This window comes from Leptodactylus fuscus, chromosome 5 (assembly GCF_031893055.1).
Source record: "Leptodactylus fuscus isolate aLepFus1 chromosome 5, aLepFus1.hap2, whole genome shotgun sequence".
NCBI classification, from domain to species: Eukaryota; Metazoa; Chordata; class Amphibia; order Anura; family Leptodactylidae; genus Leptodactylus; species Leptodactylus fuscus.
In genome coordinates, this window is record NC_134269.1 from 52,624,198 (window position 1) to 52,642,170 (window position 17,973).

Consider the following 17,973-nt stretch of genomic DNA (forward strand, 5'->3'; position numbering starts at 1 on the left):
TCATTTGTCCTGTTTCTGAGACCCCCAAGAAATACTTTCCACATTTTCGAAGCTATGTATTACTGCCAAGTCATAAAGTGTCATAGGATACTGTCAAATATTGGCGTCCATACAATGCTTAATGGTTGACTTCATGGTAAGTTATTACCTTCAATAAAGGGTAGAATTGTGACAACAGGGGATTAAATGGGAACATTCAGGTCTTGGAAAGTCATTCACACATGACAAGACCATTTTTTAGATTATGATAAAAAGTTTGTGTGTCATATCTCAAGATTATAGTTAGTGTCTGATCTCAAGAACATAGTTACTAATGTGACTCTATATTGTGGGATGTCCTCCTGTCTCGTCTGATGGCATGACATCCTTCTATATCCCTCTTGTAAGTCTTCTGTAGTTTATTTGCTTTTTTAGATCTGGTTTCCACTATGTACTGTGTCTGCCAGCCACTCCCGAGCTGTTAGCTGAGCTGCTATATAAAAAGACCCCCGCACAGCTCCAGAGGAGAAACACAGCTCTGCAGGACAACTGGGAACACAAGAAGCATTGGTAAGACCTAACACTTCCCAACAATACCTCTGTGACTTATCTTATACATCACACACATAGAAACCGCACAACAAGTACAACATAATCATATAACATACAAATATGAATAACCAAGTGCTATAGATAGATAGATAGATAGATAGATAGATAGATAGATAGATAGATAGATAGATAGATTTATACTCATTTCATTTTTTCTATCAATTTTAATTTTATTGTAATTTTTTTTTTGTTTTATAGTTTAACACAGTGCTTTATTATATGTATTTTGTTAACGTTCTGTCGGATTGAAACGTCTCATTGTTTATTCAGTTCTCAATCACTTTTTGTTATGTACCAGAATATTACATATTATATCAGTTCTGTAGATACTTTTATATGAATTATTTCTATATGATTTATAAATTTAGTAGCACCGAAGGGAAGATAATATATAGCAATTTATAAGTAGTAGCTTCACATCTATCAATGGGCAAAGTATCTGATATTAATGTATTAATAATATATCTAAGCCATTGAATAATAAAACATATCTAGGTGTAAAATCTATAGTCTTTGCATGCCCATAGAGAAAACTATGGATGTCATACACATACGTACACATCCATATAAAAAGTGGTGCGATGTAAACTGAATTGAATTCTGACATACAATCTATACTGCGCTTCCATATGTACCACAGTACTACGTAAGTTTAGTTCTCCTTTGAAGTATATTTGTCCTCTAAGAGCAGATTGTCATAACTTTGGCGCTGACACTGGTCATTTTGGTCTTGAGCTGGATATACCGAGCAAGTTCTAGCAAACATGATATACATTAAATGGCAGAAGAGAAATAAGGTATTTTGTTTATTTCCTTATTTCCAAGTTGCTGTTTGTTACTAGAGGCTTATAACTACTTACTAGTACACATGAAGGAGGGGAATGGGTAAAGAGTATCTGGTTTTACAAGTACTAGTTTTCCCATGAATATAACCCTATTTAAATGTATAGACAATTAAAGGGTTAAACATTTCTGCAAATATAAATAATAAAACATTTTGCAGCATTTTAAAGATTTTCTCTAACTATCTTAGTGGTGATAGTCTTTTGTATTGATAGGCTGCCAATACATACAGCCATGAAGGCCGGAACGTTCTATGGTCTGGAACATGTCAAAAAATCGGCCAGGATTTCCTTATTGTAGACTGGTTACCATGCACATGTATGAGAAGATAACCTGGCTACAATAACCATAGAAAGTTCCTGCATTCATGGTCATATCCACTGGCAATGGATCGAGAAGGCAATAGATTGTCACCAGTAAGATGGTAATAGAAAATCTTTAAAACTGCAAAAATTTTGAATTATTTATAATTTATTATGGGTATGATCATAGAAAAACTAGTACTTGTGCCAACCGCATGCATTTTACTCATTCCAGCCTCCTTCATTATAGTAATATGTACTTATAAGCCTCATAGGAAACCTGTATAAGGTGGCCAGGGCAGTACCGACCATACACAAGGTTATACAGTATATTAATATATATTGTGCAACTGTTAAAACTGATGATTTATTGCTGTAAAATACGCCAAATAATGAAAACAACAAATTGGCTTTCGGACTATAGATGAAAATCTGCTAAATTTTTAGACAGTGTCGCCATGTTTATTTAGCACTGCGAGTGCTGCTTGCTATGTCTGCATCAGTGTACAAAAAGAGAAGTACAACAGGTGTTTGTATGACCTAAGGGGTCAGAGCGAAGTAAAGGCTAAAACTGGATTATTTACTATGTGACTCAATATATGAACCTCTCAGTCAACTATACGCTACGTGAATTGCAATGTAATAATATACAGACGCAAGTTCACTGTAAGAAACTGAGTAATATGCAATGAATGAGCAGCTGTAATAGTTGAATATGTCCATGGGCGGTTATCCCTGTGAACTACAGACTGCCCCAGTAGGCCCAAGGTTGGCCAATGGATCTATAGTGTGACACTGTCACTGTAGATTATTTGTTATATGTCATATTCCTGGCACATGTATCTGTACAAAGGTGCCACTTTTGGCTGAGGACAACTCTGCAACATTATATCAGCTTGACTATTTTGTTGACCAATGCTACGCTCATGGTATGTAGGGTAAAAGAGTATAGTACAATACTGTGGTGGGGCGGCTTAGAATACAGGATATGTTGTGTTAGCTGTTTCTTTAGTTAGTATAATTCTTTTTCCACTTAAACGTAGCCTTGTGTGAAAAAACGCTTAAAGCCCGCGGACCATGAGGATGACATTAAACACCTCATTTGGCTTCTATTGCTTTATTCTAGAGGAAAAATGATTATCGCAGTCACAAGCAATTGTAATACCAAGCAAAAGATGGCTCCGTTTTCATTCTCATGATTGTCTGATCTGCACCAATCACCTATTGATGCCATCACCTATAGATAAGCCATTGCTTATTACTCATACACAGCGTCCTATAACCTTGTGCATTGTGTCTATACTGCAGTGCTATCTGCAGGCAGCATGTTATAGAGCAGGAGAAGCTGAGCACAATGAGATATAGACTTGTGGGAAAATATTCTGAATAATTTTATTCTTTAAAATCTCTGCTAATTGATATGTCATAAAGTCAAGGAAGCGGTCCTATAAGTGACTGACGGCTACTGTATCTCTATATACACAGGATTAGAGGGAAGGCTGTCAATCACTGATAGCTCCGCCTCCTTGACTTCATAACATAGAAAGATCAGAGACTTCAATGGATAAATGACAAGTTGTACTGAATAATTTCCCATACACAAAACTATATATCGATTTGCTCAGCTCCTCCTGCTCTATAACATCTTGCCAGCAGATCACACTCCTTTTTCCTGGTGACAAGTTCCCTTTTAATAAACCTGTACGGACTTCACTAAGAAGTGCCCCTTCCTTTTTTTTTTGTTGTTGTTGTTTAGATTCCCTTTAACAGTATATTTGCGCGAATAAAAGGTGAATTCATATATGTACATATTGATGCCACCGCCACCATTCTGTGGTGTAACATGTTGAACAATGTTCGGCTGTTCTGCAATCTGGTATCGCTTGTGCACGTGTGACTTTATCTGTCTATCATGGAGTAACACTTCCAGTAGTAACACACAATATCACACTGAGATCTAACACAATGGAACAGATTTCATAAACGTGGGACGCGTCTAATGCAACAAATGTCTGTGTGTATTCCCAGCTTAAAGCTGAGGTTCAGTTTAGAAGATCCATTTTATATATTCTATTGGGGAAGTCAAATATGGGTCCCCTGTTCCAAATTGCCATTGTGAAGAGAGGTTCAAAGGGATTCTTTCGTTTTGGAAGACTTGTATATAGTACAAAAGAAAATACAAATACATTCTCCTTTGTGGAAAATGGGCAACTTGCTCTAGCGCTAACCCTTTGGAAGGTAGCTCCTTATAGATCAATGCCTGTCTTTCCTGAAACCTAGTGGCATGATCTGAGAATAAAGTCAGCTATCCAAAACGAAGAGGAACCCATCCATAGACAGCTATTTCAAGGCTACTGTGTCATCAGAGCGAAGCAGAGTATGGCCGGGTGAGAGGTGACATAGTACCCCTTTATTATCAAGCAATATAGAAACATTAATGTGTCCCGGGCCCTGTGGCAGCCGCTACCACTGCTACCCCAGTAGTTACACCCCTGTCACTCTGTTACATTATATGATTATTGATAGTGAATGTGGTCACATTGCAAAAGCCAAGTTATTGCACCTAGGGTTGTGCAGGATTAGAAAACAGGGTTGATAATCTGTTTCTCAGGAAGTCTATTTGACAATCAAAAGATTTTCCTTCCCCAACAGGCAATGTGTCTGTAAGGGCTCATTCACATCTGCGCCCGGGACTCCGTTCTGCAGGTTTCCGTTTCCTGCACAAAACCGGGCAGAAGACGGAAACCTGCCGGCATCTTTCAAATCCATTCATTTGAATGGGTTTGAAAAGTGTCCGGCAGTGAGCGCCGGTGAGCGTTTTTTGCTCTCCGAGGCGAAACCGTTTTTTTAAACCGGACACAGTCGGACTTGCAGTACTCTGTGTCCGGTTTTAAAAAAATGGTTATGCGGCGCAGAGCATAAAACGCTCACCATCGCTCACGGCCGGACTCGACATGGCAGGTTTCCGTCTTCTGCATGCAGAAGACGGAAACCTGATAACGGAGAGCCAAACGCTGGTGTGAACCCAGCATTAAGTGGTCTTTTTTATATACATCCTTCATTATAAGTTAAAAACTCATGCAAAAATAGCAACAAATCCACGCCATGTGAACAAAGTCTGGCACACAATCCCATAGCGGGAATATTTTTTAGATAGACTCTGAGGTTTCCCTTGACAATTGTGTTGAGGAGGCATCTGGCAGGAGACTGCACATCACAGCACATGCTCTCATGAGGCCCTCAGATATCACTGTGAGGCACAATACATCATCCAAACACATTTCAGGACAAAGGTGCAATGTAGTGAATGAATGCCAGGCTTCCCTAAGTAATCTGTTTGTGAACAAGGTCCCTTTCTATAAACAATTGCAGCTAGCTAGATGTTCCCTGTCCATGTACTAACAAGACACATGTTACACATTACAGCACATCTATACACAACTATGCAATTACACATTAATTAGAATGTCAAATCAGAATGATCTGAGCACCATATGTTACTACATCACATTCCAGGCTAGAACGCAGCATAGAACAGATCAGATCTGGTGGATATTACATGCATTTGGTATTACATCCATTGTGTTCGCTGGAAATAGATGTTAAAAAACATTAGGGCCCCTTCACACGGAGTAAACGCGCCGCGCATTGTGGCGCGTTTACGGCGCGTGTACGCCGCGTTTTTTTACGGTGCGTGGTTAACGCGGCGTAATCGTGCACCGTAAAAAAAGCGGCGTACACGCGCCGTAAACGTGCCACAATGCGCGGCGCGTTTACTCCGTGTGAAGGGGCCCTTACTGTGTAAAGGTCAAGATGGCCATTGGAGAAACTATAAGCAAAAAAGTCACGATTATGTGATGGAGCATAACAGTACAATTACACTTTGTGCAATTATTCCCCTTACCAGTTACAGGGCTGAACTACTATAAGTACTAGATATTTATCGAAAGTGTGCTAAAATATATAATCCCATAAAATGGCATAAACTCTGCAGAAGAACTTCCAAAAACTGAGTTAGAATGTAACCCCTCATTTAAATCTGTGTTTGTATTCCGTTCGGAGGGTCCCCATGCAGACGCCTCAAATGGATTACCGAATGCAGACGTGAACGAGGGGTAAGAAATGTTATAGCAAATATGGAACTTTTAAGGACCATGCAAGACCCGGTAAAGCAATACTGTAAGGGTAAGTTCACACTGGGTTTTTTGGATCAGAAACTGAGGCGGAGGCTGGCTCAGGTTCCGATCCAAAAGCCAGGTAGCCGCAACTGAAAGCCGGTGCACTGCACCAGCATCCAGATGCGCACTCCGCTCCAATGAATGGGCCTAGTCTGGAGGAGGGAGTGTCTTTAGGTCAAATTGCGAAGCGAAACAGCCTGAAGAATGAGCACCTCGTTTCTTTTTCCGGGAACTGGAATAAGCCGGCTCCCGGAAAAAGTTCCTGAGCGGCAACCATTGATTTTAATGACAGCTGTCTTTTTGGTCAGGATTTTGAGGAGGATACGGCCTCACAATCCTGACCAATACACCCCGTGGGAATTTACCCTTACCATTAGGGTTTATTCACATGTTGAGATTTTATGAAATTGTGACAAACATTATATACATTCTTATTTTAACATCATAGTTTTTCTATATCAATGAAGTAGAGAAAACAAATAAATACTCATTTCACATAAGCATCCATTCTATTCCCATGTGTCTATTTCTGCTGCACTCCTATAACTCCATTAGTACTCTTATGGCATTACTATTATCCCTGTGCTTGTACTTGGGTAGCACTCCCTTATTTATTGTATCTACTCCTATGGCACAACCAATACTACCAAAGATTACTACTCCAGCATATCTTACATAGTAACACTCTTAAGGGTCCATTCACACAGAGTTTTTTGGCGCTGATTTTAATGCTGAATCTGCCTCAAAATCAGCCTCCCAAAAAATGCCTCCCAATTGAACTATATTGGGAGGCTTTTTTTGGAGGCTGATTTTGAGGCAGATTCAGCCTCAAAATCAGCACCAAAAAATTATGTGTGCACTGACCCCACTCCTACCAATGTTAGAGTATGTACAGTACACACAGAGCAATTTGCAGTTGATTTTGATTTTCTTTATGTAAATATGTAAGTTGTCTAGTTACAGTGGTATGCTTTAGGGCCCTTCGACACAGTTATACTACCATGGAGGTAACTAACGGTAGCATACATAAGAGCTGATATGGGACCCAACAACTAAGGGGCCCATTTCCACTGAGACCTAGGGTGCAATAAGTAGTAATTATGGATGATGGAAGATGATGGAACTTTCTTCATATGCTGTGTTGTCACAGTGTACACAGTGATATTCTGTGTGTGCATTATCCCTTTGCTGTGATGTCATAGTGGACATTATCCCAGTACTGTGACATCACTGTATATATGATCTACATACTGTGATATTACTGTGCACATTATCCTGCTACTATGACATCACTGTGTATATTATCCCTGTACTGTGACATCACTGTGTGTATTATCCTGTACTGTGACATCACTGTGTGTATTATCCCTGTACTGTGACATCACTGTGTATATTATCCCTGTACTGTGACATCACTGTGTATATTATCCCTGTACTGTGACATCACTGTGCACATTATCCCAGTACTGTGACATCACTGTATATATGATCTACATACTGTGATATTACTGTGCACATTATCCTGCTACTATGACATCACTGTGTATATTATCCCTGTACTGTGACATCACTGTGTGTATTATCCCTGTACTGTGACATCACTGTGTGTATTATCCCTGTACTGTGACATCACTGTGTATATTATCCCTGTACAGTGACATCACTGTGCACATTATCCCACTACTGTGACATTACTGTGTATATGATCTACATACTGTGATATCATTGTGCACATTATCCCTGTACTGTGACATCACTGTGTATATTATCCCTGTACTGTGACATCACTGTGTGTATTATCCCTGTACTGTGACATCACTGTGTATATTATCCCTGTACTGTGACATCACTGTGTGTATTATCCCTGTACTGTGACATCACTGTGCACATTATTCCAGTACTGTGACATCACTGTGTATATATGATCTACATACTGTGATATCATTGTGCACATTATCCCTGTACAGTGACATCATTGTGTGCATTACCCTATCCATAGATTACTATGATGCTATAAATTCAGCACTGCTACATCTGAGATTGGACCACAATGGAAACTGCTGTGGACGGATGTTAGACCCCGCCTCCTCCGGCAGAACCAGCGTTGATTGGCTGACCAATTAATGCTGGTCAATACATTCCTATGGAAAAAAGTCAGCTCGCGCATATCGCAAGCTGACAGGGATCCCGACCAGATAGAGCCCCAAAGAGTCGTGTGAGTAACATTCCCCCCTAAATAAAGGTTATCCCTAGCTAACCCTGCCTGTACATCTGTCCCTGTCTCACAGTCACATAGTTCACATTCTCAAATTAATCGAATGTTAAATTCACCATTCATCTAAAGTGGAGGTCACCTGATTTCGGCTGCCAATTCCTTTTTCCGATTTTTTTTCGATGCCTCCGTTGTCGTAGTTCCTGTCCCACCTCCCCTGCGCAGTTATTGGTGAAAAAAACACGCCAGCGAAGGTGGGAGGGGATATAAATTTTTACTGCGTTTGCCTCGTGGTATTCGATTGTAATCGAACGGCCTGATATTCGATCGAATATGTATTCGATCGAACGTTGTTCGTTCATCTCTAATTAAAACCTAAAACAAGCAGTGCTTGCCTCACCATGTCCTATTGCTCCTACTCTGGTGCTGCCCAAGTCCAATGATCTCTCTTTATGGTCCCATGTCAGCACAGTGGTAGGAAATACTGTGCAGAGTTTTCTCGTGTGTTGAGAGGGACCAAGAAGTAGCGACTAGAGATGAGCGAATACTGTTCAGATCAGCTGTTCCGAACAGCACGCTCCCATAGAAATGAATGGAAGCACCGGGCACGTACACTTTGCCGGCGGCCGGTCACCGTGCCAGGTGCTTCCATTCATTTCTATGGAAGCGTGCTGTTCGGAATGGCTGATCCGAACAGTGTTCGCTTATCTCTAGTAGCGACCAGTTGGACTGGTGAGTTAAGTACTAAGGTTTTTATGTTTTCAGCCCGTTCTGAGTCTGTTTAAAAAGAATCGCTGCTGGACAACCCCTTCAATGTGGGAAGCTAAAATGAAGATTGCCAAAACCATCAGTCAGTAAACTAGTTAACCAGAGGAAATGTGTGACACGTCCTCATTAGACATTGGCAGACATCTCTGGAGGATGTGTTTATACTGAAATAATGCCAAGCATACTAGTGGCACGTGGGGCAGCCTGGCAGGGCAGGGGTGTACAAATATCCAGTTGGTGTAGATATGTACCTATAGAGAAGCGATTGCATGTTTATTTTCTTTGGAAAGCAAGCGATGAACTGATTCTGGGCTTCTACCTCAAGGATACAGGAGCAGAAATAAGTAATGAAAAACCCAGACATCCCTTTTAAATCGCTTCTCTAGCAGATGAATGGATCCAGAGCGAGAGACTTTCGCGGCTATAAATAGCATTACAGTCCAATGAAACATATAGCAGAAGATTGCTCTGGCACATCGCATCAGATCTGAATGACTTAGAGACGCATTTCCCCGGCGCTGATGTATAAAGCAGCCTGTGTTGTCTCATGACATCTTTACACAATTGCACAGCTTATTGCATGATGTCACACACCTTCGTGCAGTCGGCTGGTTACAAGGATTCATGATCAGACGCTTGGTTAACAAGCAGCACATTTGCCTTCTATGTCTGGATTCTTCAGAGCTCAACAACAGCTCAGTGGATCCTTATTTCAAGGCAAAGAAAGTTAAAAGTTTGTCCGACATGCCAATATAAGTATTTCTTCCTTCTATTGAATTACAAAGAATGGGATTTAGGGTATAAAGTTCCTTAATTAGGATTAGGGGATTATACAGGGATGTTGCTTAATCTCAATTTGCTTTGGGCCAATAGAGGAAACATTACGGTTGGATAATGGCTTATCTTCCCATGGTGGGACTATTATAGGATTATCTTTATATTATTTTATCTTATTTATGCACAGTGTTCTGACATGTTTTCTCTGCCTATATCAATTTTTCTAATTTTTTAGTTGAGCATGGGCACAACTAAAGATTCATGGGTCAATGATTGGACCCTATGGCACAACTTCCTTACCATCAGCAAGTCCCATCTAACATCTTAGCAGCATTTGTATTCCCTTTTCCTTCTCTATCTAGGCACAAACATGAAGACTTTTTCACAACATGTCTGTGCACACTAGTTTACCATCATTCCTATATCTGGTCAGTGTCACGGCTTCCCTCTACAGAATCCCTCCTTGACTATATACTGTTTACCAACTGCTCTTTTGACATTAAAAGGTTAATAATTTTATTTCCCTGTGTATGATATAGCGTCTACCCCTGTCTTACCCGCACTAGAGAACAGGGCTAATAAATTTACAAAGTACAGACTCGCAGTCATCGAAGAAAATCAGAAAGGAGATTAAAGTTTATTGAGTCCTAGTGTGGTGAGGGTGACCTGTGGCCCCCTTGGATTATGGGATCGGTTGCAGCCGTGACCACTGCGTCCCCTATAGTTAAACCAGTGCTTATGGACCTCCTAAGGATCTTGGTACGAGCAAACCCATGAGTTAGGGTGCGTTCACATGATGTAACATGGAGCGTGATCTGGCACGTATGCACATGTCGGCAGATTACACGCTCAAAATGCTCCCATTCATTTCAATGGGAGTTAGGAGCATATATGCTGCGTTATTTTGCGCCCGCAAAATAATGCAGCGTATACGCTCCTAACTCCCATTGAAATGAATGGGATCTTTTTGAGCGCGCAATCTGATGACACGTGTATACGTGCCAGATCACGCTACACGTTACATCATGTGAACGCACCCTTTGGTCTGGAAATGCAACAGATACCCCGTTCAAGTGACTTGTATTACCAAATAGATTGAGTATAGTAATGCTTTAGCCACTTAAGGGCTGCCCTTCCTTGGAATAACCCTAGTTTTTAAGTTACAAGTGTACTCCCAATTGAGCCTCCATTATCCAGATATTACCATCAGGAAAGCCTGTGTTCAATTTCCCTCTAGCACCATCACAGGTGAAACTAAGTATTACACAGTTCCTATTATACCAATGGATTGCCTGTGTAGGTATGGATGGGTCAGGTCCTCCAAAGTGAGAGACACTCTTATACATTCCCTAAACAGAGGACCCCCTTTATTAATATAATACTCCATATGAAAGTTTATAGCGATGGGTTTGTACAAGACAACTCACACCGGCATCTTGTATACCAAGTGGACTGAGGGGATTCAATTCTTTGGACACTGGCTTTGAAATGAACTAGAAGGATCCTCAGAAATGAATAGACTTTCCAGATGCGGCTGTCATACTGATTTCTTGAGGTTTAGTTGGCAGAGGTGAGATGTATGAAGAAGCAGTTAAACTTTTTCTTTAATACCTGAGGATTTTCAGATTTTGGCCTGACGTTTCTTCCACTACATGCTAATCTGCGCGTGGGCAGCAGTTGACTTTACGGTCTTTCCAAGTTATGTGAGACATAGATGTAGACAGAGCAAAATGTCAGAGCTAGACACGTATTGGTAGTCAAAGACACCTGATGTAATGTCTCAAAGGACATTGACAAGTAGCGTTACCCTCAGGTGACTTGGGTGATCTGAAATCTATGGAGCCCATGGCATCGGCACACGCGGGCAGCTCCTCCTTAGTGTACTGGTAGTTTGGTTTGGTAAATATCATATGTAAATGTCATATGTATTCATTGGCGTATAACTGTAATAAAATATGGCCAGTCTGGAGATTTTAATGTGAAGTGCGGAGGTGGAAACATCTATAGAGCAACAATTTCTTACAGTAATGCAAAAGGGAAATTTTGACTTTTAACAAACCATCTGTCAAATACCTTGGTCCACCAGAGACATGGAGCAATTTTAAGATCTCCTTGAAATCTAAGAAAGCATCTTTCTCTGCAGAATCAGTCAGAAGTAACACATGTTGTCTGGAGCAAACGCTGTCACCAAGTAGTGAAGGAAATCTGGAAGACAACATTTAGGCTGGTTGCACATAATCTTTTTTTATGTTTAATTTTGCAGCTAGATGTTACAAGTTACTCAGTACAAAATTGTGAACAAAATACGTAAATCGTTGCATTTTTTTGGTCTGCTTTTTTTCTCAACACGCAAGTATTTTTGGCATTTTTTTTCTGGTGTTTTTGTATTCATAGGAAGCAAAATACCAGGAAAAGATGAAGGAAAAATGCTGTGTGAATACAAAAAGCCAAGGGTAAAAAAAAGTCACCAAAAATGCAAATTTCATGCATGAGAAAGCGCATCTATTTCCAAAAACATACAATTACATGGACATCAAGGATGCAGTTTCTGATAAAAAAAAAAAGAACTGCCGCGTTATGGCCTTACTTCTATATACTGTATTTTCTATATTGTGTTATTCATGTTCTTTCTCCTGGAAATGTATGAACATATTGACAGACCCCATTGTAATCAATGGACCCGAACTACAGAGAAGTGACTGTAGTGTAAACATAATGTTAGGGTGACATATCCCTATACAATATGACAATGTCCAGTCAGTGCTGACTGTATCAGACTGTATGCAAACACGCCACATAGACAGGAGGAATGGTAACTTCCAGTTATTTATTTCAGTATTTTCAGGATGAATAAGGCTCTGTTCTCACAGAGTAACACATCGCTCATTTAGACACATATACACGTGTCAGAGCGAGGCGCTTCAAAACAGATCCCATTGATTTCAATGGGTGCTGGCTTACGCATGTAACACATTGAAATCAATGGGTTACAAAGCCTCCCATTGATTTCAATGTGTTACACGCGTAAGCCGGCACCCATTGAAATCAGTGGGATCTATTTTGAATAGAACGGAGAGAACGGAGCCTAACAGAGGAATGGCACATGACAGAGTTAAGAAAAGATGTTCTAGTACTTACTTAATAGAAAATGCAAGTATTTAATAAAAGATTCATGTTACATCACTGACAGTTCCTCTTATGCCTGGTTCACATCTGCATTCGGTATTCCATTCAGGGAGTCCACATGGGGACCCCCCCCCCCCAAATGTAATACCGAACGCATTGACAAGCAGTGAGCTTATGAAAGCACACGGACCCCATAGACTATAATGGGGTCTGATGGTGTTTTCCGTGCACTGTCCGCACAAAGCATGTGGAGAGAAAAGTACTTCATGAACTACTTTCCTCTCCGCATGACTCGTGCGGACACCACACAGAAAACATATGGACATATTCTGTGGGGTCCATGTGCTTTCATTGCTCACCGCTTGTCAGTGCGTTCATCATTCCATTTGGGGGGTACCCATGTGGACTCCCAAATGGGATACCAAATGCAGATGTGAACCAGGCCTTACATGCACACTACAGGTCATTGGATTCTATTCATCTTCAGGATTTGAGAAACATGGCTGGTTCCTTGGTTGTACTGCTGTTCAATGTAGCTGAGTTGCAGTACCAGACACCACCAGGTGTGGCATTGTTTCTGGAAGAAAGCAGCCACTAAATCCTGGACAACTCCACACTCCAGACCATGTACAGTATCTATCAGCATTCCCTCACATCCATCCATACCAATGATAACAGTTTCCTATATTCAGTAATCCAATGCAAGGCGTATGACAGTGGTTATATAAACTCTAAGTAAAGTAACCGTCACATAGTTGCTGCAATGATTCATATGCACATAATGTGCATAGACAAGCAATGTACATAACAAGAATGCCTATTAAATGGATGTTGGTAAAATGTCTTTGCAGGTATTTGAGCACTTGGGACCACTGAATCCCAGGAGAAGACGCTCCAGAATAAGATGAGGCCTGGCTTATTGGTTTGCCTGCTGCTCTTGGAGGTAGCCTATGTGTCTGGACAAGGTATGCGTTCATTTTACAAGATGTCATCTTAATCTGGTAACATTTATATGAGGAAAATTATTTGCACTGGTTACAGATGTCTTGAATAAATCAAGTATAAGGAACATACATTCCAGATTTATCTACTGCCATTGGGGACGTATTGTGGGGTTTTGTCCCGCTCGCAGCTGTCTGTAACATGTCAGGCGGATACATTGCTTTCACACCTGTGTATGCTCAGTACATGGATTCTGAATACATTAATATGATAACATGCAGCAATTCCCATCAGGAAATGATTGAGACTTGTATAACTGATAATAATGAGAATATTCATAGGAATAAAATCACGTGACTGCTTACTGCAGGTGAAAAGTGTACTTTTGGAGGCACTTAAAATAAAAACCTACTGTTATGTGTCTAGAACTCCTACGCAAACCTCCATATACTGTATATGTATCTTTATGTAACCCTGTAATAACATGTATTCAGCAAACTGAAGTGTGAACACAGAATCAGACTACACAGTCTGTTTGTAGTCTGTATCCTTGGAGACGTATTTGAAGACACACAATGTAAGAAATTTTTAATCATGGGAATGGTTATAAATATGGACATGCCCTTTAAATGTGACACAGATTTTAATTTTAAATGAAATAAATCAGTCTTAGGACATCGCTTCATGTTACAGTGTGTGCTGCGTTCTTCATCTGTTGTAGTTTCACTGTAAGGGCAGGTTCATACCAGCACCCGGTCTCTGCTTTAGGCAATCTGGCGAGTTTCTGTTTTCTTCCCTGAGAAACTGGACAGGAGACGGAAACGCGGCAGTCAGTGTCTGTCTGTGAGCGTCTTGTGCCTCTCCACGGTGAAACCATTTTTTTTAACCGGACACAAACACCTGCATGTTCGACTTTGTGTCCGGTTAAAAAAAATACGAGCACACGGGCAGACAATTTGCAAACCCATTCAAGTGATTGGGTTTGAAAACTGACTGCCGAGTTTCCGACCCCTGTCCAGTTTCTCGGGCAGAAGACAGAAACCCGCCAGATTGCCTGAAGTGGAGACCCCTGTACTAAAATATCTACCACATCTACAGTCCCAAAGCAAGGCAACTCATGATCTGAAAACAAAAATGCAGCAGATTAGAATTTTTTTGTGACTAATATGTGATAGTCACATCATATTGCACATAATACATTCAGAAAATATTACTTATAATATTGAAATGTCACTGTGCAATCTTCATGTTGCACAACCAAGGTCACCATATAGCTCTAGGCTAAGTAATATAAATCAGTATACTGTGTAATATGATACAATATCTTATGTTTAATTGATTTTATTTTGCTTTTTTTTAACGAATAATAAGAAACAGCCTATGTATAATATTACAATATAAGTATACAGCAAACCTGGCGGGGGTAAAGATCTGTCAGTATGGGTTCATATAAAACAATCTGTATCCATTTGACTACTACCCATCATTACTCCCCATTATTTATTACTACTACTTGTACCCATTATTTTAAATAATGATTTAATTTAATTTATTTTAATTAAATTTTTTGACAATGGCTGCATTTTTAGACTGCTTATTTCCTTCCATGTGGGATAAAAGATCACAAACCTTTAAAGGTGTTACTCAGAGGCATAACTTGATGTTCCTTAGACCCAATGCAAAATATGGCGCCCCCACTTACAATGCAGTATGCACAGTATCCATAAAACTGGTGTCTTTTTATGGGACTCTAAAACTCCAGGGTTCGGTGATGATTGCAGCCTCTGCTCCTCCTATAGCTATGTCCCTGGAGATATTTCATTGAAGAGTGACTGAATATTGTCAATATAGGCGATTGATGTCCGATCAGTAGAAAAAAGTATCTGGTGACCAAAAAGTGGGACCTACATGTGCCAAAGGGACATATCACTTCCCTGCTGTCACTTTATTCCAAAGAATGTGAGGGTCACCGCAATCAGACCTCCACTTTAATGGTTTCCAACTAATGTATGAAAAAGGTGATATTTACAATTTAGTCCCACATTGTACATGGGAAAGATATAGATAAGTACTTTGCGTGACTGTCGTAAATATCTACTTAGAGAAGGACAGGGGAGGATGTATTCACGTGCTGGATTATTTAGGGTGCAGTATACACTTCCTGATTTAGCTGTTCTTTCTCTAGAGCAGCTGTTGTGTGATTTCCAGCATTGCCACCCATCCCTGGAATTTACCACTAAGGAATTATTCTTAAAGTCTTCTTCCCACTGGGTCTAACTATAGAATACTTGAGGTCAGGTGGCCCCAGCTTTATTTTTGGGATCTTGACATTTATTGGATGTCAAATAATAGATGAAGAATTGTCTTCTTAAACCACATGACGATGTTGTGTGCGTCATCCTTAAATAACCCGTCGGTCATCACTACAAAGACTCTTCAATACGGATTTATATATATATATATATATATATATATATATATATATGAATAAATACATTTCCATATTAGTGATGAAAGTCAAGTTGATAAGTTATAATGTAACCATCTTTATAGGGGAACTAACAGTACAAAGATATCAAATATCATGTAAAGACTTTTCCCCTATCCATAGAATAGAGGGTAAATTCCCGAATGGTAGGATTATAGATGGATATTTTTCAGGGCACAGCTCCTTTTTTGCTAATGTAAGATTGCTTCTGTATGACAAATGTCAAGACATTGATTAAAATGCATCAATCATCATCAATTTCTCTTTCCTGGTCAAACTAATATTTTTTTGGAGTTAAAAGGGTTGTACCAAGTTTTGAAGTTATCCCCTATTGATAGGATAGAACAGGGGTCCAGTTCTCCTATCCTGATGGATCGTCAGGCCCAGCATGCACTGTACTCAGTTATCTGCCATAGAGAAGGAGAGAAGGAATGGCATGGCAGAGTTCATGCTTGGCCTGCTCTTCCATCAGGATGAGACAACCAGACGCCTGTTCTTGAGTTAGTGAGGGTTGTAACAGTGGATGTCTATGGATAGGGAATCAATATTTAGTATAGTCCATTTAACTTTTTAAGATACTTATGAATTTATGAAATATTACACATAATTTGTTACTCGTCACATTTTTTATTGGAAAAAGTGGGGCACTCTTGGCTTAGTTTTTATACCAACGTGCTGGTGGAGTGCTCCTTTGACTTCATTTTCAACTTCTTAAAATAGTACAGTTCATAAATTTTTGCTAAAAAGTTACTTTTTCCAATAACTATGCACACCTGACTTTTCAAAAAACTCTGCATAATACGATACTACAAGCGATTATAAGAAACTTTGTAATATATCTTATTAGAGATAGATGCCTGTTTCTGCTCATATCTGACTGTTTCCCTGCTCCCCTCCTAAACTAACAGCCACCTCAAGAGGGACTGTAGGTTACATTAGTAAAATAACACATATCTATAGACATTAGTTCATAGTTCATTATTCACATCAGTACAGATCAGTACTTCTGTATATATGTCCTGCATCATTCTATGGCTGTTTTGGAGTGAGAGTGAGAAAGTTATGGATTCTCTTTTACTTACTGTGTACAGCATATGAAACTTACTTTCTACCCACCAGCTCAGAGAGAGATGAAAGCAACAAATATAGCATACAGAGTGGAAAACTGCTCTATAGTGCAAGATAGACACCTGATAAAAAATAGTGTTATTCCACATGTATACACATTACAATTGAGTTATACAAAGTTTGTTTAAAGATTAGGTATGACTTAAGCACAAAATGATGCACAAAGTGCACAGAGTAACCAGGCACAGCACAGTATGTCTCATACTCTGACCTTGAAAAATTAAAGTTGTGCTATGATTTGTTGCTGTGGGCAGCTTTTCTTTTAGACTAAGGCGTGCCGCAGCAAAAAAAAGCACTGCGTGAAAAACCGCAACAGCAACACATCACAGTTTTTCCTGCAGAGCTTTTCGCAGAAAGCCTGAAGAGGTTTCCTCTGTGGACTTTCTGCTTCAATTATACCTATAGGGAAATCAACAGCCTTTCCCAGCTTTCCCAGTACATTTTCCTTTTCCAGTACAACTACTGTATTAGGAGACTTACTGATGTGATCCTCCTGCATTTGTAATGGATTTATGACAATCGTGTCAGAATCCTCAAGAGAAAGCTCCAATTCTGAGTCAGGAGAAGTACATGCTAAGGATGAGAATTTTAACATATACTGCTCCATATAATATTGTC

At 39.9% G+C, this 17,973-nt stretch overlaps 1 protein-coding gene across 1 annotated transcript in view; it reads left to right on the plus strand.

Annotated features, from left to right (window-relative positions):
- The first annotated feature begins 539 nt into the window (after positions 1-539).
- CILP (cartilage intermediate layer protein) overlaps positions 540-17,973 on the plus strand; it is a 29,049-nt gene continuing 11,615 nt past the window's right edge. The window contains exons 1-2 of the mRNA XM_075273139.1: positions 540-549; positions 13,649-13,762. Coding sequence (XP_075129240.1) covers positions 13,702-13,762 — 61 coding nt within the window. The 5' untranslated portion in view covers positions 540-549; positions 13,649-13,701. The remainder of the gene's footprint in view (positions 550-13,648; positions 13,763-17,973) is intronic.